The sequence below is a fragment of the Manis pentadactyla genome, chromosome 4 (assembly GCF_030020395.1).
Source record: "Manis pentadactyla isolate mManPen7 chromosome 4, mManPen7.hap1, whole genome shotgun sequence".
Lineage (NCBI taxonomy): Eukaryota > Metazoa > Chordata > Mammalia > Pholidota > Manidae > Manis > Manis pentadactyla.
In genome coordinates this window covers 25,681,355-25,705,420 of record NC_080022.1, presented here as the reverse complement: position 1 = coordinate 25,705,420, position 24,066 = coordinate 25,681,355, and the positions used below count along the sequence as shown (strand labels likewise).

The 24,066-nt window shown below is 44.1% G+C and overlaps 1 protein-coding gene across 4 annotated transcripts in view; it reads left to right on the top strand.

Moving 5' to 3' along the window:
• The window catches only part of CSMD2 (CUB and Sushi multiple domains 2), a 598,906-nt gene that overhangs the window by 65,184 nt on the left and 509,656 nt on the right, over window positions 1–24,066 (top strand). For all 4 annotated transcript variants that reach the window (XM_057499978.1, XM_057499977.1, XM_036885219.2 and 1 more), the window contains exon 2: window positions 5,627–5,843. In XM_057499978.1, the coding sequence (XP_057355961.1) occupies window positions 5,627–5,843 (217 nt within the window). The remainder of the gene's footprint in view (window positions 1–5,626; window positions 5,844–24,066) is intronic.

Here is a 24,066-nt window from a genome sequence, read left to right as displayed (position 1 = left end):
ATATGGACAATATCCACCCCAGAAACCAAAGCTGGTCACATTCACCATATAAGTGAGCATTCATTCTGGGACTCTGGCCATGGAAAAGCATTTTCCACTGCACTGACCAGCATTCTGACACCAGACCTTACTAAGAGTTCAGGTCTTATTTATAACAGAAAAAAAGAAATCCAGAGACAATTTAAATGGTTGACAATAGGAGAATGGTTGAGTAAATGCTAGTATAACCATCTACTGGAATGTTGGGTATCCATTTAAAATGCCATTTATGAACAGATTCAGTATCTTGGGGAAAAGCTCATGTTACAATGTTTACTGAATTGTTGCAAAAGAAAACCGAGAAATGACCTGAATGACCATCAGCAGGGGAGTGGTTGAACAAATTGAGATACATGCAGGCCTTGGAATATTATACATTTATATAAAAAATAAGTTAGATGTGTATCTACTGACCTAGAAGGTGTCCCTGATGTATTGTTAAGTGAGAAAGCAGTTGCAGAGAAATGAGCTAAGCTACAATCTCATTTTTAAAACAAAATAAAAGTTCTACTGGAACATGTCCATTTGTTTGCATGAAGAGGACAGGATTGGAGAGGGACACATACCTGCCTATTAACTTTGGTAACTTCGGATTGGCTGCAAGGGAGAAAGACTGGAGGTCAGTTTTTCTTTATATATCTCTGTGTTGCATACATGCATATCTATAAATATTACAGGTGCACATTACCTTTTGTAATTTAAGACCAAAGAATAATTTACTGAAAAAAGAGCAAATGATGTTATTATATATACAGTTTTATCTCAGTAATGTGAAATGTACATGGAAAAATATAGAAAAGTGAAAATATAAACGGCAGTTGCCTCTGGAAGGAAGTTGAGATTATAATGTGCCTCTTTTTTTTTATTCTTGCCTATATTTTCCAAATCTTCTACAAAATTTGAACAAAACTTGTGAAATCTAATGGCCTCCACCTTCTCCCAGTCGGTCTTGTCTTTAGTTATTACAACCTGGCCTCTGTCTACCTTGCCACCCACCACTTGCCTTTGCTGAAATTCAAGTATCCATTTTGAACACATTTATTGAATTTTAGGCACTGGGGATGCAGCAGGAACTAGGACAAAGTTCCCACTCTTCAGCATTCTTACTTCCAAAGGGACCATCTAGATCAGCCAAGTGACCTCATCCAAGACCCTCATATAGCCTCTTTGTGGTGCTCAACACATTGAGTCACCTTCTCCTGTACGGAACTGCCCTCTGTTTCTCCTCCCACCATTCCTCCTGCCTCCCTGTTCCCTACTCTGTTCCTTTTCCTGTCCCCATACATGGCAAGAGTTCCCAGGGGCTCTATTCTGACCTCTCTTCACTTCTTCCTTCACAGCAGGAGATACGGTTCATACCCAGATTCTGAGCCAGAAACTGTGCAGGTCTGAGCTGAGGAGCAGTCTGGGATGCAAGGCATGGTGGTAAATGTTGGTGTCAGTGGTTGTCCAGAATGTGAACAAGTTGGGGTGGCCCTTAGGTATGGCCCCTGTGGGGTCAGCACTCTGGACTCACTCTGAGTGTCACCCCTTTAGTATAAACAAATGCCAGTTGGGTGCATTTGTTCATGTGTTGTCTGTGATCCAGGCTGCATGACCCATCACACAGTCTAACCTAGAGAGATGAATGAATGAAAAAGCATGTTAAAATGACATCACCAGGCAGGTGATATGAGCCCATGTAGATCTGGTAGTTGTGCCAGTAAGGGGAGGTTTAGGGAAGTGAACTGGCAGGCTTCTTTGAAAGTTACAGAGATAGAAGCTTTACTTCATTATTATTGTAGTTGAATGTTTTTCTGGTTTCTGGGACAGATGTCATCTTTTGAGAACTAACTCGTTCAATACCCTTCTAATTTTGCAATTATAGTGCTTTTTTGTTCTTGAATAGTTGATTAGTAATAGCTACATTACTTTTCTACCTAACATTTTTGTATGCCTTTTTCTTTCTATTTTTGTCAGATACATACTTTTTGTATCATTGTAACTAAAATCTTGTAGTATGTCCACAGCTTTTGTGTTCAGAAAATCAGATAATTATTTGCCTATATTTTCTTCTAATTCTTCTTTGGCTTTTTTCTTAATTCAAACTCTTTATTCTATCAGGAATTAATTTGAGTGTATGGTGTGAGTTGAGGAGATAACTTCTTATCCCAAACAGTTAATTAGTTCACTGTGCAAAAATATTTTTCTTTTCTCATTGATTTTTTTTACTGCTGTCTTACACATATTTCACTTCTTACATGTGTCAAGGATATTCCTGCAATACAGTTTCATGTTCTGCCTGTCCACTCCTGGATCACCTCCATCCTGTTTTCATATATCTCATTTGATGATTCTGTTTAGTGTCTTGTAGAATGACAGTTCTACATTGATGCCTTTTCCAAAAATATTCATTGTCTGTGACTGCCTATTTTTCCAGTTAAACTTAGGTATTATTTTCCTAAATTTAAAACAGGTCACTGGGCTTTTAGTCAGAATTGCATTAAGCTTATAAATTAACTTTCAATAACTTTTCAAAAGGTTAATATTCTAAATTAACCTTTCAGTAGTTAGTTTTTCCTCTCAAGATTACTTTATGTCTCTCCAATTATTCAAATTGTTTTATTCCTCTCTAAAAGTTATTTTTATACAGTGCCTGCACATTGCATACTAAATTTATTTCTATTTTTTATATGCGTTTTGTGGTTATCATACATAAGACCTTTTCTCTTTATATTTTTATCTGTCCCTGGCATATGGAGATGTTGATTTCATATATTTTGCATTTGGCTACTTTACTGAAATTTCTGATTAGCTCAAAAAGCTTTGTAATTGATTCTTCTGGGGTTTCTGGGTATATTAAAATATCATCTGCAAACCATATTTTTGCTGGCTCTTTTCTCATTTATTTTTCTTGTTTTGCATGAGTTAGCTCCTCCAATAAGTCATGAAATCTCAGAGGTGATAGTATCGTTTCTGTCTCATTCCCGATATTAATCGTGGTGTTTCACAAGCATGATGTAGGTCATTGTTCTAAAATGGGTGCTCTGTCATGGCAAGGAAATATTCTTTTCCCAGTTCCAAATGTAGCTTTTAATCAGGATTACATGTCTAACTTCATTAAATGTCCACTTAGTATTTATTCAGAACTTAATTTTTTTCCTCCTTTTGTGGGACACTCTGTGTTAAGAGATTTCTCAATATTAAAGTAATTTTAGAGACTAGCTGTCCTTTATCAGTTAATTCCTAAAGTGGGCTTGCAAAATAATTAGTGTTGAGTCAATTTTTCTGCATCCTAGTTCAGAAGGTGGATCTGAGGTGGACTGCTTATATGTGTATCCCGTCTCTGAATAATGGTGTGACTTGGGCTCTATTCCTGAGTATCTCTTTGCCTTAGTTCTTCATTTGTGAAATGGACATGATATTGATAGTTTCCATCTTAAGGGATGTTGTGAGGATTAAACAAGTCAATGTATGTAAAGTTCTTACAAGAGTGTAACCAAACACTCACTAAATACAAGCACTATATTAAATCACTGAGAAATTTATCACGTGCCTGGTGCTGAACTTGGGGTGTAGATTCAGAGATGGGAAAATTCACATATGGCCTGTCTTCTCATGGAGCTTACAGCCTGCAAGAAGACAGATACATATGAAATAATCACATGGAAGCATGGAAATGTGCTTTTTTGGTAAGTGCTACCAAGGAGAGGTTATGATGTCATGAGAGGACACCAATAGGGGGTTTGATCTAGTCAGGGAGAGACACTTGACTGAGATCTGAAAGATAAATATGCCAATATGGGAGAGAATAGTATTCTAGGAGGTGAACACAGTATATGCAAAGGTCTGGCGGCAGTGCAGTAAGAGACTGTGTCCAGTACAAAGGACTGAGAAGGCTGGGATTTGACTGGAAAGCTAGTGGACTTGAGGCTAAGGGGGTCACTAAGGGCCAGACCATGCAGAGACCCTCATAGGTCTACAAGTGATTTTTCCTTATGGGAGAGCAATGAGTGGCCACGGAAGGCTTGGTATAGGTGGGGAGAAGCAGAGGTGACCCAACTAGATTTCTGTTTTGAAAAGATGCCCCTACTTAACAGCGTTAGCAAGGACAAGAGTAAACATGGTTGACCAGTCAGGAGGTTTCTATGGCAGTCCAGGGGAGAGATTGGTGTGGGGTCGGAGCAAGTGGAGACAGACAAGGGTTGTGAAGGAGAAGAAGGTGTCAGGAGAGGATGGGGGACATTAAAAACCTAAGCATCCCTTAGGAGACATTGGGTCTGGAGCTCCGAGGGAGGTCTGGCCTGGTATGTGAAGTTGTGAGTCATCGGTGTGTAAGCAGGAAGGTCCTCTAGACTAGACAGAGAGGAGGAGAGGCTCCAACACTGAGCCTGGAAAGGAGCCAGAGAAGGAGCAGTGGGTGGAAAGAAGTGGTGTGGGAGAGAGCTTGATACCACCCACTGCAAGCGTGGTCCCCGAGCAGCAGCTCCATTGCGTCAGCAGGTAGCGTGCAGAGCTAGGTAAGCAGCTCTCCAGCTCCCCATAGATGCTGTCCAGCAGGACATCAGCATAAACCTTTCATCCAGATCCCCAGGCAATCCCTGCACTCAGTGAAGTCTGCAAAGCTCATGCCTGGGAGGAGTGTTTCCAGAGGGAGAGTGTGTGTGGGCAACGCCGTTAGAGGCAGCTGAGAGAGAGGTCTGTTAGAGTGAAGACTGGAGGAATGCCCACAGGACCATCAGTGACCTCAGCAGACCTGTTTGGGTGGATTGGATCAACAGGGCCAGAAGGCAGAAGCGACAGGGCGGGAGAGTGAGTGGGAAGTCAGGAAATGGAGACAGAAAGTATAGACAGATTGTGTTTTCTAGAAATTTGGCTGCAAAGGGAAAGAGGGAGACGGGGCTGCAGGGAGATGAGGAGTGGAGTAGGAATTGTTTTCTTAATGATAAAGTCTTGAGCACATGTCAAATGGGAAGGTTCCTGTGGAAAGGAAACGATTGAACGTATGTAACGAGTATAAGAGAGAAACAGAAGGTTCTTGAAGATTAGAGAGGAATGGGATCCAGAGGGCACACGGGAGGAATATATTTAGATAGAAGGACTGGTGGCTTCTCTGTTGGAAGAAGGAAGGCAACATGGGGTCAGCTAGACTGGTCTGGACTGGGAAGACAAGGGGATTCCTCCTGGTGGCTCTGGTTTCTGTGGAGAGTGGGAGGGGAGGTAGTGGCTGAGCGGAGGGGCCTGCAGAGTAAGGAGGCTGTGGAAAATGGAGCAAGTTAGAAATTGTCGTTCCGGCATTTAATGTTGTAAAGGGGAAGCCCAAGTCCCACCTGGTCTGGTTGCCGCTTGGTTCAAACCCTCTGAGCCTTGGTCTCCTATCTCACAAGTTGTTGCAAGGCTTCAGTATAACATCACACATTTTATCACCAGGATGGCACACGGCACTAGTGAGCTCGCACTCAGTGTCGGTCACCCGTCTTTCCTCCCACTGGCCCTGAAGAAGCAATTGAAGAGAGGGGTAATGGTTCTCGGACACAACACGCCCATCTCCCTGGAAGCTTGTGATCATTCTTCCCGTTGTACTGAACCACCCCTTTCTCTCTCCTAGGCCAGAACTGCACATTCCAACTGCAGGGTCCCAATGGGACAGTCGAGAGCCCAGGATTTCCTTATGGCTACCCCAATTACGCCGACTGCACGTGGACCATCACCGCGGAGGACCAGCACAGGATCCAGCTTGTGTTCCAGTCCTTTGCTCTGGAGGAGGACTTTGACGTCCTGTCGGTGTTTGATGGCCCACCCCGGCCAGAGCACCTGCGAACCAGGTACCACCTCCCCTTCTCCCCACAGCCAACAGCTGGGCCCTGAGGCAGGCTTGCTAACCAACAAGGACCTCTGTTTTCCTGAGGCCTGCCCTCAACTTCTGTGCTCTCTTTACATTTCCCAATCCCTTTCTCCTGCTTAGACATGCCCAATGGGCAGGACTGATGAGTGGGACGTTTGGGAAGACCTGATAGAAGACACAGAAATGTTAAAGAGAAATCGAAGTCTTTCTACTGAAACCTATTTTGCATGCATATGTATGTATATTCTGAGCACACATAGGATTATCTCTTTCTCCCCTTGGAGAAAGTATGTTTCAACTCAGCAGGTATGACTTAAGGCCAATAGCAACCATGTCTTCTATCCATCAGTACTTTGTTGGAATTTTCCTAGTGTTCATGTGGCCTTGGCAAGGGGTGGAATTTGGGGGAATTCCTGTTCTCTCAAACCCCATCCCAGCTGAGGGAAAAGAAGGCTGTGGAAAGGAGGGGAGTGCTCACAGGGAGGAGGGAGACAGGGAGGGAGGCTACCCCTTCTGCAGAAAGGGCAGGCTTGTCTGGGCACAGGCCAAGGCCCCAGCATCATAGCTCTCCAGGTTTTGCTGACCCAGTGGCTGGGTGCCTTACTTGATCACAAGCCTTGTCCTGGTCCTGCCAGCCAGGTTTTGGGCTCTCCAAGGAGCCAAAGACTTACTGGCTGACCAGCTAGGACTTGGAGAGCCGAGGGTGCTAATCAGTGGCGGACAATGTGTGGTGTGGTCCCTTGCCAGGTGCTTAACCCTCAAGACTTCCTGTAAGATGCCCCTGAGCCCTTGGCTTGCAAGCTCCTGGGCTTGGGTCACAGACGACATTTACAGGACAGCGCCAGCCCTCTTCTCTCCCCCTCTCTGCCCTCTCAGGGCAGTGCTGAGGTGAGTCTGCCAAGCCTGTGGCAGGGGTGGGCGCATCTGGGACCTCCTGAGCTGGTAGTTTCTCCTATAGACACGACGGTGCTTAACCCTACCTTGACATTGAATAAAAGAACACAGTTGGTGTTCTTTTCCTAAAACTGGGTGAAAGGACTGGAGTTCACTTCACTTATTCATCCCCCAAGTATTTCATGAGCACCTAATATGTTCTGGACACTGGCTTGGGTGCTGGGATACAACCGTGAGCAAAAGAATGCCACTGCCTTCATGGAAGATACCAGCTACTGGGGCAGACAGGCATGGGCTGTGAATATGTGAGTTTGGAGTTTAAGGACATCGGAGCAAGAGAGAGAAAATCAGGAGACTGGGATTCAGTGGCACTTCAAATCATGAGACTAGAAGAGGTCACAAGTCCTCACCATCAGATGTTGAGGTGAGGTGACACCATCCATGCACATGTGTGTAGACTTTTGATGAATGTTTAATGGATGTTGAAAGACAAAAAGAAAGACAGGCTGGTAGGGTGCTTGGCTGGGGTGTGGACGGCTAGAGGCAAACTCTCCTGCTAAGCCCATGGAGTTTTTCCAGCACTGCTTGCTCTCGGGGCAGGGTGCACATGTATGTGGTCAAAGCTCTGTTTTCTGACATGGGCATTTGCGGCTCTGAGAGTGAAGTGCAAAAAACCCACCAGGAGTGGGGATTGCTCTGGCCTGGAAGGAAGGGATTTCCATGACTGAGGGAGGAGGTCCAGGTAGGGAGGGCCTGCCCTGACTGGGTGTGCTCCCGGCCATGGCATAGCCCCCACGGCCACCCAGCCATGTGTGAGGAGGAGGCCCCCAGCGTCTGCCTTCACTAGGTCATCCCTGCATCCCTGCTCAGGTTCCTCCTCCCTGTTATCTTCCTGATCTGCTCATTTCAGTCCATTTCAGGAATAGCCAAGAGCACGCAGGCTCCGCAGAGGGGGAAGGGCTGGAGAGAGTGCTCTGCCTCTTAGCACCCCTGGGACCAGAGGATCCTGCGCCCTGGAGGACACCAGAGGGGAAATGACCCCGGAGGGCAGCCCAAACAGCTCCTTGAAGGCTTTGGAATGCACTCCTTTGGGGGCATAGGGAAGATAGCAACTGGGGTTTGTTGGGGACCCTTGGGTCCTTGTGAATTTTTTCATGTTCTTGCCTAGTTATTAGTCTACTCAGGTGTTTTTGTTTTCATGAATCCGTTTCGGTATGTATGTTTGTCTAGGAAATCAATCATTTTATGGATGATTTCCTAGGTGTCAAGGTATCAGCCTGAAATTGCACACCGTTTTCCCATGCAGCATTCCGTCTCCAAAGTATCTGGGCTTGCCTCCCTTTTCTCACATCTGTTCCTGTGCATTTGTATTTTCTTTCTTTTTACTCAATTAGTCTTGCCAGAGTTTGCCTATTTTATTGGTCTTTTTAAAGTTTCAACTCTAGGGCTATTAATTTTATTCTTTCCCTATTACCTAATTTATTGATTTCTGCTTTTATCTTTATTCATTCTTTCCTCTCACTTACCTTAGGCTGATGTTGCTCTTCTGCTGATTTCATGAATTGAATTAGTTTCATTATTTCTTGTTTGGATAATAAAGACGTTAAGAGGCATTTTCCCCTGAGTACAACTTTCACCACATCCCATAGATTTTGATGGATAGTCATTATTTTAGAAATAGTCTCTAATTGCAGTTTTGTTCCTTTCTTGACTCTAGGATTTTTTTTTCCCTCAAATTTTCCAGTAATAGTTTTTATACTTAAAAAATTATTATCTAGTTGTGTTGTATTATGATTGGATTATGATTTCTGCTTTGGAGAATTTGTTGGCTTTTTCCCCACAGTATAAGATCATTTTTTGGTAAATGTTCTATAAATATTTGAAAAGAACATATATTCAGTGGTTGAAGGCTGAAAAATTCATGGTATTAATATTATTCAGTTTTCCTGATTTCTTATTTATTGTCTAAGTGATGTTTATCAAGGATAAGCAATGAGTTGTTTTCACATTTTCACTATTGTTCTTGTCCATTTCTCCTTTTATTTGTAAGTTTTTGCTTTATATATTTTGATGCTGTACTTTTCAGCATGTATTGTTAAATATTAGCTCATCAGAGGGAATTTTATATTTTTTTAGTATAAAAGTTACCTTTATCCCTAAATGTCTTTTTTTATCTTAAATTCTGCTTTGATACTAATATAGCCACTTCATTTTCTCTTAGGTTTGTGTTTATTGGGTCCATTTTGCCAATTACTCAGTTTTTAATATTTCTATGTCATTGTTTTAGGTGTATCTCTTACACAGCATATAGCTGGATTTTTATTTTAAAACCTTTACTGAGAGTCTTTGATCTTTAACAGGGAAGCTTATCCCCTCAAGTTTTTTGGTGATAACTGATATGTTTGCTGTACTATAATATTTGATGCTTTTTGTTTTTAAGTTTCTATACTATTATTTTATTTTCTGTATCTTCAAGTGCAAGTTTTCTTGGCCTTTTCTGTAATTGTTATTGTGCTAGTGGTTAATGTTACTTCTTCAGAACACATTTTAAGCTGTATTTCTTTGTCAAACTCTTCTCTACAAGTCTTTTTCTTAATCAGGTCTTACTGGCACTGCATCTTACAGAAATCTCTTAGTGTTTGAAGCTTGAAGGTGTCTTTTTTTTTTCCCTAGTTTCCACAAAGGACATATATATTCACTGCTTTTATACACTTTAGGTTATTTCCATGAGAATTTAGAGGGTAAGGTTAAAGGGGAATTTAACATGCTGTCTTGGCTTTCTATCTTGACCTTGAAATTTCTCTGAAGATTTTTATTCTTTCTGAAGCTATTGTGAATAGAATTATTTTGTATATTAGTTTTGCATTATTCATTGAGAATAGAAATACAGTTTTTTTCTGTTGATCTTGTGTCCATGACCTTGTTGAACTCGTTATTAATTGTTGTAATAGGTTTTTAATATCTGTGAAAAAAATGTTTAGTTTTCCTTTCCAATCTAGATGTCTTTTATTTCTTTTTTATGACTTATTGCACTGGATGGAATCTCCAGTACAGCACTGAACAGAAGTGGTGAGAGTGGACATCTTTGTCTCATTCCTGATTTTAAAACATTCAGTCTTTCTCTATTAAGTAGGATATTAGCTGTAGGTGTTTGGTAGATGGATTCTGGCATGATCTGGCTGCAGTGTGGAATATGCACTGGGGTGGGGCCCAGACCAGCGACTGCCAGTCCAAGCAAGAGGCAGTGGTAGCCTGAACTAGAACAATGAAGAAAGAATATGATGTTGGTTTGTATGATATTATAGAAAATCTTGTCCCTGAAGTTAAGGATGGATTTATAGGGACTATGATGTGGCAATATGAAAAAGGAAGGGATGGAGATGACTCTACAGCTTCTGGCTTAGGAAGCAGAAAGCATGCCATATCACCATGTGGTGAATTCCAGTCAAACTCCAGTAAAATATGTTCTCACAGCATCCCAGGGAATTTGTTGTGTTGACATTATTCTTGGTCTGGCAGAACAGGTAGGTTATCTCCTCTCAGTGTTATCCTGTGAGATAGTATGGTGCAGTGGATTTATACCCAGCTAGGTTCTACATTTCTTAATGCTGTGACCTGTGCAAGGTCTGGCTTCTCTGAGCTCATCTATAAAATGCAAGTGACATGGACCCAACTTACAGGGTTGTACGTGAGCCACCTGCTGCAGATCCATTAGTGCTCTATAAATATTATTTGCCTCCTTCACTGCCCTTGTCTTCCTAGGACCTAGGGACTTGGACTATTCTAGAAGGCTTTGGTGCCTGTCCTGCCACTTCATCTGTGGCCCACTCATTAGACCTTTTAGATCAAGGGACTGCAGGTGGGGAGACACTGAAGAAGGGATTGGGCTCGTGGGGAGGCATTCACTGTGGGTGGCACTGGGGATCTCATGGTAGCCCAACAGTGGGGCAGAACTGCCAGGGAGCCTGTCCCAGGTTTCTCTCTGCTTGCATGTCTTGGGGCTTTCTGTATTTATTGCCTAAAACTTGATAGGTCTAAGTTTTGCAATTCTGTGCATTATTAATGCATTTCTCTTTTCTTCCCTTACTTCCAACACTGATCTTGTGCATTTTATGTATGGATGCATTCAAGCAAAAGGCTAACAAGTCTCCCATCCCTATCCCCAACCTCCTAAAAACTCAGCCTTTCTCCTGCTGCTTGCTCATGGGTTGTGCTGTGAGCAACGAGCTTCCTCCTGGATTGATTCTAAGCTCCATGAGGCTGGGAGCTCCGCCTTCTCCCATGTTTTGCTGTAGCAGAGCCATGCAGTGAAATGTACATTTTGCTTGTGGATGACAGGAGTTTGAGTTCTAGCTCCTCCCTCCCTGCTTGGCATTGGGAAGTTCGTTTGACTCTTAGGCTAAGCATCCTTATCTGTGAAGTGGGCATATTAATATCTACCAAAAGGTTAGTTGGTGAGGATTAAATTAAATGATGTGTGTAAATTGCTTTGAATTGTGATGAGACATAAACAGAAGGAATACTTGTGCAGTTGTAGAAAAACATTAGAAAACATAATTAAGCAAAAAGACACACAAAAGACCCAATAAATGTCTGAGTCACAAGGCAGAGCAGTGGTTCTTTGCTGAAGGTGATTTTTCCCCCTGGGAGGAGCATTTGGCAATGTCTGGAGACATCTTTGGGTGTCACAACTGGGTGGGGGGGTGCTACGGCATTTAGCAGTCATGCATAGGACAGCGCCCACCACCAGTGCCAGCAGTGCTGAGGCCGAGAAATCCTGAGATAGGTGATTGAGGAGTTAAGCCTTTAGCATCAGACACAGCTGGGTTCTAATCCATTTTCTGTATCAGTGACCTTGGGCAAGTGAGTCAGCCCATCTGAGCCTCAGTTTCCTGTTCTTCAAAATGGAAACTCTCAGGGATGCGCTGTACTGGCAGTTGCACCTGGCATCATTAATGACGAGGTGCCACGAGGCACACTGCGCACAGCTTGTTCCAAATGCAGATGCTATTCATCTCCCAAAGACTCCCTTCCTCTACCAGGAGTGCATAGCCATCTTCTTGAAAGCATCTCACATTTCATCTAGAGCTATTCACAAGCAGCACCATCCCAGGGTGCCAGAAGGCAGCGTCTGGCTGCTTCAAATTAAATTTACAATAGAAGCTGATCAGATTCTTCTTATAATGGATCAGGGTGGGAAATGAGAGTACGAACTGGTCTTGAAGGCTCGGGAGCCTGTAGGAGTTTGGAAATTAGCAAGAAAAGAACAAAGAGCCTTCCAGATAATGCGGTGTCAGCTCCGCCTGGATGAATTACCGAAACGATCCCCACATCTCTGCTTTTGCAGTTAGATGGCCTTTAGGTGCTGGCAAACATCCTATTGCCTTGCAGTTTAATGTGGAATGAAGTTTTCTAATGGAACATGGACAAACGTGATCTATGGAGACGCTGCTAATAAATGGCATCACTGTGAATTGCAGGGTTTATAGGGCACTGGCGATGACTGCACCAGTTAAGCACAGCTAAGCATCCCCTAATTTAGACTTTTGGGTTCAAGTTATGGGAAACACTATGACTTGTTCCCTCAATTACTGGCAAGACAGCATGCTGTCATCAGCCTGAGGGGGATGCAGTTTTAGTCGTTTGGAGTTGTTTGCAGATTTCACTCAACTGGCATTAGACACCTGTTTGGAAGTTGTAAAAAATACACAAATTTGCCGGATTTACTATCTTCTTATGAATATGTATCACAGCAGAGGTCCCTAAAGGACCTCTCTGTGGCTTCCTTATAAAGTGTGCCTTGCACGTCAATAGGATGTTATCTTTGGAGGGTCATCTCATCAGAGCACCTTGAGAATGTGCACTTGGGGGCAGGAGGTGGCTAGTAGGACCCATGGGGATGAGGGAGAATTCTTTGTTTAGGACTGAAATAGAGGGCAGATGCTGGAAAGGGAAAAGAAGAAATGATGACACTGAACATGTATTATGGGCCAGCCGCTGTGCTAGACACATTCATTTGTTCATTGTCATTTATTCAACATTTATAGAATGTCTGTCAGGAGCGCCAAGTGTTGGGGATACAATAGTTAACTAGGCAGCCTCTGCTTGCAGGGAACTTGTAGTCTTTTTAGGGAGACAGATAAATAAGAGGGCAAAGACAGTGTAGGATGCTGCGCACTATGTGGGGAAGCTGACCCTTCTGGAGGGAGACCCTGGTAGGTGCTGGTCTGTGGGTCTCAGATGCCCTCTGGCATCTGCCTCTTGGCTCAGTTATCACTTACTCATTCTTCCTATCTCAACTCACTTGTCACTTCCTCACCCTGGGATTCCCCTGACACACCCCCACTTCTTAACTTGGTCAAACCCTCCGTGGTGCGCCCCTCAGATCACCACACATCCGTTGTTCATGGTTTTATGTGTGCGTGTGTGTGATTGTTTGATTTACACCCATCTCTCCGAAGTCTGTAAGCTCCTTGACTTTAGAGACTGCTTCTGTTTTACTCTTCACTCTATCTCCATAGCTGGCCCATAGAAGGCACTCAGCAGATATTTATGGGGCAAATGGATGAATGCTGTCTGGAGGAAGGGATCCCTGGTAGAACATCGGGTGTGGGGATGGGGAGAGGGTTCAAGCTAAGAGAACAGTATTTGCACAGGTCCAGGCAAAATCAAGAGAAAGGTGAGGTGCAGAATGGCAGGGGCTTCACCATGGGTGCGGAGCCAAGGGTGTGGCTGGACTTGATCACCAGCAGCCCTGTCTGCCGTGCCAGGGAGCTTGTCACACATCCTAATGGAAGTGCGGATGCACCGAGAAGCATTAAACAGTCATTACATGTGTTATCTGATAATCCGACAACACCCCCATAAAATGGGCAGTGTTACCTCTTTGCAGAGGCTAAGCTAGCTTCTAAGGTCCCTAACCTGCTAAGTGGCCAGAGGAGGAGGGACCATGGGTCTCCAGGCCCAGAAGCAGGGCTTTTCTCCTAACACCAAGATGCCTTCTTGCTGCTTTTTATTCATTGTATTCATTCTCTTTCCTTTTTAAAAATTCATTCCATTTTCCTTTTTAAGAAATCTCTTTAAAATAGTGAAGGTATAGGAACTCACTACTTGATAAAGTCGAGCAGTGCAGCAGTGTACGGAGTTAAAAAAATGCAAGTGCCTCCTTCCCCAAGCCTTCATCCCAGTCCCGCTCCCCGGAGGTGACCGCTGTTAACAGTTTGGTATGTGTCCAATTTCTTTTTAAATAAAGATTCATTAAACTGCCCATGAGGCTTATTGGGACATCCATCAGCCCTTTAAAAATTGTTCTGATGAATTAAGTGTAAACTAATTAGAAACATGGATTCAATTACCCTCGAAACACACAAGGGTTTAATAATTAATAGGAAGAGGGCTTGAGGCCAAAGGCATTATGGATTTTATCAAACCCCTAACATCTGAAAAGTAAATATGTTTGATTCACCCTAAATGTTGGCAAATTCGCCAACCGGAGGCAAACCTGTTGTCAGGAGCTTTGTGTTTAATCAGGAAAGTTATCTATGATTAATAAGGAGTCAGCTGAAGTGTGTAGAGGCCAAAGCCTGCTGGATGTTGCTAGACAGGGCTGCCTGGGACAGGGCACAGCCTGGCTCTCTGGGTTACTGCTGTCATCTTTATTCATGAATCAATGAATTAACCATCATTTATTTACCAGGCAGTCTCTGGGTCAACCCCTGAGGTCCCTAGTGAGATCTTTGACCCCCACTGTGGGCTCAGAGCATCTGGGCCAAGAAACACGGCAAGACTTTGGCAGAACCATTCTCCTTATCCCCTTGAACTATGGTCTGTGCTGACTTAGATGGACTTAGAGGAGAGCCAGGGGGTTTGGGATAAACATTTACCTGTGTGTGTCACGTGCTTCCTGTACTGTATCTCATTTTACCTTCACAGTTTACCTAAAGGTAAGAATTGCTACCTCCATTTTTATTGCTAAGGAAACTGAGTCTCAGAGAGGCTCTATGCCTTGGGGCAGCTGTATTCAGACTCGCAGAGCTGCTTGACACCCGAGTTCACACAGGTCCGCACTCCACTTCAGGGCTGAAGAGGGTTACAGAAGGGCAGGAAGCAGGGTCTGCTTGGCTTGGTGCTCAGGAAACCAAGTGCAGTGACCTATGGGGCAGCCATGTGCTCCATTACCTAATGCCAAAGGGCGGGTTTGGGTGCACGTGATGGGAGCAGGGCTTGGCAGCAGGCGATAACACAAAGCCAGGTGGGCAGCAATGTCGGGGTCCTGAGCCGTCTCTCCATTCACAGTAGGACTCTGTGGTTCAAGGTCAAAGTCATTTTTGTGGCAAAGCTCCTTTGCCAAGCCTGCTATTTAATAGCAGCCAAAATTTAAGGCTCTGTGGAGCCCAAGTCTTAGGCCAAAAGGCTGTGCTGCCTGCACGCCTCCGCATGGTTGGTCCTGCCTCCAGTGTCACCAGGTGTTGGTCAAAGATGCAACATTGCCCCAGAATGGAGTTGGCCACCCCTTGCCCCTCATCTGCTCCTTTCTTTCTTGCAAATAGTGGCTGACAGTGGTGGTACTAAGATAGGAAACTGTCCCCTGCTTTACCCTCAACTCTCATTCCCTGAACCTTTGGGGCAACAGCAATTGCTGTGCATGTAATCCTGGTAGTTCAGGGATGACGTCGTCCGCACAGAGGTGTGTTTGTACGTGTAATTCTAGCCTGTGCTCAGTTTGCCAGGAGAAATGATACCCCAGTAAATGCTATCCAAGCATTGAGTTCCTTGCTCCCTTGGAATTAAAATAAACATAAAAGGAAACCAATTCTCAACTTTTAAGTGAACAAAGGTGGGCTAATTGCTTCCTTGAGGGGGGTCTGAGCTGCCCCAAGATATGGTGCCCAGAGCCAGGCGGGGCAAGGAGATCTGGTTCCCTCCCAGCTTGGTCGCTGGTTCACGTGGGATCTTCGCCAAGCCTTGTCCCTTCTCAGGGCCAAATGCATTTTCCTGACTTATAAATTGAGTACCTAAATCCGGAAGAACTTCAGAGCTTCTTCTAGCTCAGAAACTGTGTGATTGACTGATGCCAGTGATGTATGTAGAAGGGGTATAAAATACTCCTCGTCTTCTCAGAAGATTTCTGCGTTACTCAGATAAAGCTCTCGGCTCCTTCACGAATTCCACCATTTGTCTTTGGCATCAGGTTCCAATGGTCTGTTAAGCAATGTGGCAGAGGAGGCTAACTCTCTACCATCATTTTTACTCCTCTCCTGGGGGAGGAGCTGCCCAGCCAAGGACGTTGTTTCCCAGCCTCCCTTGCGTTTAGATAGCCATGTGGCTTAGTGATCAGTAGAGAGTTGACAGAAGTAATGTGCAGCCCTCCCAAGCCTGGCCCAGAAAAGCTCCTCTATGGTCTTCTGCTCTTTCTCTCTTCCGGAAGACAGGAGTTGTAAGAAGCCTGGATGCCTGGGTGTCTGTATGAAGTAGAACCCATCCCCTCCCCCAACTGCTGCTGATTGGCTGATGTTCACATAAGTGAGAAATAAACTTGTATACAAACTTAGGCCTCTGGGAGTCCACGGTTGATCTGTCACTGTAGCTAGTGTTTCCTTAGCTTATGCAAGCTCTGAGTCTTGGCATTTAGGAATTTATTTTCAAATCTAGAGGTAGATGAGGACTCTAGATAGCAGAGTTCGTTAGCCTTCCAGAATTGATGCGGTCTTGTTTGCTTTTGGGGAAATGGAACTCCTGGACGGTCTAAATATTAGGCCATTGACTAAAAAGTGTGATTATTTTTTAAGTCATTTTTTCTTTTCCTGACTTCTGGTAGATTCTTCTTGGCACCAAAATGTTCTGGTTGTTGTCTACCCCTGTCCGATCTGCGGCCCCAGCTGAGCACACAGTATGGTGTGGTGGTTTGGAGAGGGACTCTGGAGCCGGCCTGTCTTAGTTCAAGTCCTTGCTCTGACGCTTACTGGCTGTGCAAGTTTGAGGAAGTCACTTCTCCTGAGCCTCAGTGTCTACATCCACAAAGTTGGGATTATAGCTGTACTTATCTTGTAGGGAAGCTGGGAAGATCCAGCAACCCTATAAGGCTTGAAGTATGTAGAAGATGTTGATCATGTGGTCAGCACTCCATTAATGTTCATCTTGTCATGATTGTCCCATCCAAAGCTCCCTTCTTCCAACGAAGTCCACTGCCACCAACACCTGTTGCCTTGGTTATTCTAATGGCCTCCTACCTGGTCTCCCTGCTGTTATTGCTTCTGTCACCTTCAGTCTGTCCTTAATACCAGAGGTAGAGAAGTCTACTTTGTACACTTTTAAAGAATAATCCTTTAATTAAAATAATTAGAAATAGCTATAGATCCACAAAAAAAGCTGTGAAGATGTTTCAGAGTTCCTATATACCTCTCACCCAGAGCCCCTTATTATTAACATATTAACATTTATATAGTACAAATTCATCACAATTAATGAACCAATACTGATTTATTATATTAACTAAAGTCTGTATTTTGTTCAGATTTCCTTAGTTTTTGCCTACTGTCCTCTTTCTTGTCTGGGATCCCATCCAGGACACCCCGTTAGGTTTCATCCTTACATCTCCTACGGCTCCTTGTGGCTGTGACAGTTTCTCAGACCTCCCTTGTGTCTGGTGTTGGACAGTTTTGAGGAGCACTGGTCAGGTATCGTGTAGAATGTCCTTCAGTTGGGATTTCTCTGATGTTTTCTCATCGTTAGACTGGAATAATGTGTTTTTGGAAGAAAGGCCACATTCCTTGCATCCCATCAAGGAGGTATACTATCAACAGGACTTATCCCCGAAGATGTTGACCTTGATCATTGATCATGTGGCTGAGGTTATTATATATGTCAAGCTTCTTCACTATAAAGTCACTCCCTCCTCCATACTGTCCTCTTTGGAAGGAAGTCACTGTGTGCAGCCACACCTACAGAGTGGAGAGTTGTGCTTTATCTTGAGGGTAGAGTGTCTACATAAATTATTTTAAATTTATCTGCAAGAGAGGTCTGTCTATTCTTCTCCATATATTGATTATTCATATGAGTATGGATTCATACTCATGGATATTTATTTTATGCTTTGGGTTATAATCCAAAGCTAGCTCATTTATTATGTTGCTCAGGTGGTTCCAGCTTTGGCCCTTGGGAACCCGTTTGGCCGGCTCCTCCTGTTCCCTTTGACATGGCCCTGTCACTGTCAGTTTTTGTTATTCATGTTGTTGTAGCTATTGTTTCACCAAAGCTCCTTGGAGAAATGCATTTTAGTTTCTTTAATTGGAAATTATATTAGAAACCAAGATCAGGTGCTGTGTGTACTCATTCCTATTGGAATATCATTGCTTCTAGGCCTTCTGAGCTCACAGAGCCAGGAAATATATGTGTGTATGCTAACCCATGTATATACACACATCTATAAATATTATTTCACGAATCCATCTGTATCTACTAAACATGAGTGCGTATGGAAGTCTCCACCTGTAATCCATTAGCACATATATCACTGTGGCCTCTTCTCGCTTATCTGGAACCTCCCACCCCAACAGTGAGAAACCTGGCTCCTGCCATCTGCTATCCGTTTACCTCACTGTTCAGTCCCAGAATACATGCGTAGTGGTACCAGAATTGTTAGCCCACACTGCCGTGGGAAACAGCTTTTTCAACTAGAGTATAGCAATTATGTTCACTTCCTTTTTGCTTTGAGTCTTACAGATCCCATTCCTGTTGTAAGTTACTTAGAGAAGCCTGTGAAGAAAATGTACCTCAGGCAAGAGCTGTGAAGTGTATGTAAGAGGTGAGATTTTAATAGGGTGGGCAAGGACACTGTCACTAGGAGGGTCACTGTTGAGAAAAAACCTGAGAAAGACTAGGAACAACAAATACTGGTGAGGATGCAGAGAAAGGGGAACCTGCTGGTGGGAATGTAAACTAGTTCAACCATTGTGGAAAGCAGTATGGAGGTTCCTCAAAAAACTAAAAATAGAAATACCATTTGACCCAGGAATTCCACTCCTAGGAATTTACCCTCAGAATGCAGGATCGCAGTTTCAGAAAGACATATGCACCCCTATGTTTATTGCAGCACTATTTACAATAACCAAGAAATGGAAGCAACCTAAGTGTCCATCAGTAGATGAATGGATAAAGAAGAGGTGGTACATATACACAATGGAATATTATTCAGCCATAAAAAAGAACAAATCCTACCTTTGCAACAACATGGATGGAGCTAGAGGGTATTATGCTCAGTAAAATAAGTCAGGTGGAGAAAGACAAGTACCAAATGATTTCACTCATTTGTGGAGTATAACAACAAAGCAAAAACTGAAGGAACAAAACAGCAGCAGAATCACAGAACCCAAGAATAGAATAACAGTTGCCAAAAGGAAAGGGACTGGGGAGGATGGGTGGGAAGGGAGGGATAAGGGGGAAAAGGGACATTACAATTAGCACACATAACATGGAGGGGGACACAGGGAAGGCAGTATAGCACAGAGAAGACAAGTAGTGACTCTGTAGCATCTTACTATGCTGATGGACAGTGACTGTAATGGGGTATGTGGTGGGGACTTGATAATGGGGGAATCTAGTAACCACAGCGTTGCTCATGTGATTGTATATTAATGATAGCAAAAAAAAAAACCTGAGACAGTGAGTTTGGTGTCTCCACCTAAATTCGGGTGGCTCTGGGGGCACCTGTCATGATGGGTTGTGTGTCTTACGTGTGGTGCCTTTCTCAGGTCCCAGCAGGTTTTATTAGGGGAATTTCAGTGAGAGGGAAATATATATTCATAGGTGTCAATTTCAGGTGACATGATAGACACTCAGGCACGTGTTATGCCACCTGTCCCCAGGAGCCACAGCTGACTCAGGGACCCAGGGCAGTGTGATGGAGGCAGTGGAGACACGTAGACTAGTCTGGCTGGTGATGTTATAGAAGTGATTTCTGACCTCACGATGCCCCTGAGTTTCTTGGAGGCTGGCAACGCAGTGTCTTCAATCCTGCCCCAAGGAGAAAATGTTTTCACAGGTTTCTGTGGGTGAGCTCCTCTGTACCCGGCAAGATTCATTCAATCACCACCCCTCCTGATTCATTCCGCCCCCATCACCCATGCCTCTTTCATCCCCTAATAAGCGCTGGCAGCCTTCTTAAGGAAGGAAGCCTGTATCTTTGGCTCCACCTTCCCAATTTTGGTGATTTTATCCCTAAGAGCTCTCAACTAGGGTTCTGGAGGCTTTTGTGATGCTCTGGCCAATCAGTAGAGGCCATCCAACCTCTGTCTTCTCCAAAATCCTGCAGTCACACATCAGACAAGGCGGATCTTGAACTTGTATAAACCCTACAAAGCAAAGGGGGAAGGTGGCACATTCCCGCTCTGATAGTCTAGCTCTGAATCAGTTGTAACAGAAACTCATCACTGTCTATGGATAAACCCAGAAAACAAGAAAGCCATCAAAGCCCTTGTAGGTGGGGGAAGAAGGACAGGAGAGCTCTTGCCGACTGAGGCAGGTTTGGAAACTTCTACCAATTGCAAGCCTCCACCCTTCAAGTGCTCAGTAATTCTCCTTCCAGTTCTATTTGATGGGTAAAGCTTTCCAGACACATTGTATCATTTTCTTCTCTCAAAAATCCATTAAGTGTCTTTTTTGTGCCATTTTGCCAAGGAGAAAGCTGAGGTTCAGAATGGTGGATACACACAATGCTAATAAAAGGCAGCTATGTTGTCAGGACTTTTATTCCAGCTCTGCCCCCCCTGGCCCTGCAGATCCAGTGGAAGCCAGGAGAAAGGCGGCCTCAGCGAGGAGCCATGGATCCTCTAGGGCATGGCTGAGAGGGCACCCACCAGAGGTATGGTTCCTCCCCCACAGCACCCCCACCAAGACACCTGACCCTTGAACAACATGAGTGTGAACTGTGCACAGGTCCACTTATATATGGATGCTTTTGGAAAATTTTTGGAGATTTGCAACAATTTGAAAAAACATTTTCTTTTCTCTAGCTTATGTTGTAAGAATACAGTGTGTAGTGTATACAACATACAAAATATGTGCTCATCAACCGTTTATGTTATCAGAAAGGCTTCAGGTCAACAGTAGGCTAGTAGTAGTTAGATTTTGGGGAATCAAAAATTAAACATGGGATTTTTGACATCATGCAGGGGGTGGTCAGTGCCCCTAATCCCCATGTTGTTCAAGGGTCAACCTTTTTGAAATTTATCTGAACTTGGGCAAAAAGAGAGAAGAATGGAATAACCGTCCTCTCTCTGCTGTGCGCTTCCTCCGGCGTAAGCTAGGTGAAGACCTTGACATGGCAAATTATTTGTAGAACCCCGAAGGAGTGGGTTCCTTCTATTTTGGAGTATGTAGAAGAGTAAAGATTTTCTTTAATTAGATAGTGCTGGATAGATTTAATTAAAGCTTCAAACCTGCAATTTTCTTTGTTTGATGGATCAGTTGGCGCTGATTGCCTAGAGTACTCATGAAGGGGGAGGTGGAGTTTTCAAAGTCTGGTGGCGATCAGAAGCAGACCTAGTCAACCCCTGGATATTTGGCTGTCAGAGTGGATTCTTAAAAGTTTTAAATTGCATGTTTGTTAGCTGATCAAATGAAAAAGAAAGTATCTAAATTACACTTTTGTCTAAATGGTTCTCCTGGCTGATGTGCTTCTGTAGGAAGTTTCCCTCTTCCCTCCTTTCTTCAAATATAGTCACACCCCAATGCCAGGTGGTATTCTGTTATTTTTGTCTTTCTGTTGTGAAATAATTGAAGCACATTACTGGACTTCAAAAATCGCTAGAGCCCATGGAGGGTCAGGAGGGAAAGCCTCTCACACACAAGTGCAGTGTGAGTTCAGGAAACTCAGGAGTTTTGAAGTCAGGCAGTTCTGGGTTTGAATCCTGCCTTGGTCTGTGACCTTGGGCATTACTAGCTCTGTGACCTTGGGAAAATATCTTTTTCCTCTGCAAAGAGGGAGAGATGTTGAGAGGGTCCAGTGAGCTGATGTGTGTATATTAAGTGTCCATCCTGGGATGAGTTCCCACTGAATGTCTCTATTCTTTCCCCTCCCTCTGCTCCATTGCCTTGTTGACGTCACCATCACCATGAAAACTCCATGAGCTCCTGAGGCCATGGCTCTGAGGCCATCGTGTTTACCATTATAAAATAGCCGGGTGTACTGCTTGGTATGTAGCAGGTCTCAACATGTATTTGTCTAGTGAATGAGTGAATGAATGAATAGCCTGCCAGGTCCCCTCCAGAAGCAGGTAACACCGGTACAGGGTGGAAGAGGTGGCTCCATTCATGAAACCCTGAAGGGCCTTGGTTCCCATTGGTGTAGTAAGAACAGTGTGGTGGGGTCTGCCGTTTGAAAAAATTTTGGTAGGAGAACCTGTTTCTTCTGAATGGGTCAAACAACCCCAGGAGACTGAATCTCAACTATACACTTTTTGCCAAGGATGATCATTAAGAATGTTGCAGCATGGAAAAATGAATTAAAACAAAGCAGGCTATAAGATTGCCTGTGCATTATGTAAGTCACTGTGTAGGAACATACACTCAGGTGAGAAAGACTGGAGGGAAATACAGCAGTGTGTTTGATAATATAGATATAAGAATTGCTTGATTAGACATTTTTTTAATCTCTTTATTTAAAAATATTTTTGTCATCTCCTTGTAATATTTTTACAAAATGCATTTTTAGTTAATACAAAGTTAAATGTAAAAGAAAAGGAAACAGCTTAAATATATTACTCCCCACCCATACCCACAGAGGGACATTGACAAACTGAAGTTCTTCCAAAGGAGAATGACCAGGATAAGGAGGGATTTAGTACATGTTGCAAGATGGAAGCCGGTGGACTTCAGGGTGTTTACTTGGAGAAAGAAGACTCTTAGGGGAAATGATGGCTGCTGTCAAAGGCCTGGGGAAAGGACTTAAGAGCTGACATCAGATGGTGGCCTCAGGCTGTGAAATGGAAGTGGCAGGGAAGCCAACCTCAAGTCATTTCTAACACATATGTGTGTCTAGAGCTGGGGGATCCCTGCCTCAGGAGGTTCCAGACTTCCTGCCCCTGGAAGGTTTTGTACAGAGGTTGAGGCTTCTAGGGCTGCCCCCTCTGGGCCACAGACACCCACCTGCCCAGTGGGGCCGTCGCTCTACAGGTCAGTGATTCTTCCCCCCAACCCTGACCCCTGGAGTGGGGGCAGTGCTGTCCCATCAAATATTCTAGGTAGGAGCCTGAGGGATGGTACACATGCCATTTAAAAAGTGTCTTCAGAATGACCATGGCTTGGATGTGTTCGTGTACACTTTATTTTGAAATTTTAAACCTCATTAGAGAAGGAAGTGATCATTTTAGGTGGATCACAAGGGGTCCCATGATTTTAAAAGACTGACAGTGGCCTGGATGGGCCCTTCCAAACACTCCTGGGCATGCAGTCACCTGGGGAGTTTGTGAAAGCACCAGTTCCAATTGTGCAGGTCGAGGGTGGGGCCCAGGAGTGTGACTCCCAGTGGGCTTCCAGGTGGTACTGGTACAGTGGCTTCATGCCCTACTCAAGACGATCTCTGAAGCCCTTGCATGCAGCTCCTGGGGCCTTGGCTCCCTAGAATGGCAGGACATTGGTTGCTACATACAAGTCCATAGTTCATCCTTTGTAGAGTCTGTTAAACAGCGAGGGACCAAGTAAGAGTGAAAACCCAGGCGTATGTGAATCCAGACAGGATTTAAGAACTGTGCTTTAGCAGCAATACAACTAGGCATTCATTGCTCAGATTTACATCCTCCACGTATGTTTATATCTGTGCACATATAATGACTGTTGATCAATGACTGTGGATCATTTGCAAATAATAGTCTGTTGTCTTAATCCTACTTTTATGGCTAATGATGTGTGGTTCATTCTGATCAAGCATAAAATTTGAGTAAACATATATTTCTGAATATTTGTCCCTCTAATCACTACCCAGGGCTGTGAGTCATTGAAAGAAACCGTGTGAGGGAGCAGGGTCATTTCTGGAGTCCACCCCCTCGTGCCAGCCTCCTCTGGCTGCCCACTGTGAGCCTATTCATCCTTTGATGTGCCTTCGTTGCAGCACAATCTTCCCCATGAATCTGCATTGACTTGATGGGCCTGTCAATACCATCGATTGCTGGGCCCTGCAGAGCAGAGTCACTTCCCTCTCATTTCCAGGAATTCATGATGTTTCTGGTTGATTATTCAGTATCACTCTCCCCATCCCCATTGCTGCTCAGCTGCAAATAGTGCTCCTCCCAGCCCCAAGCCCACCCTGCCCCACC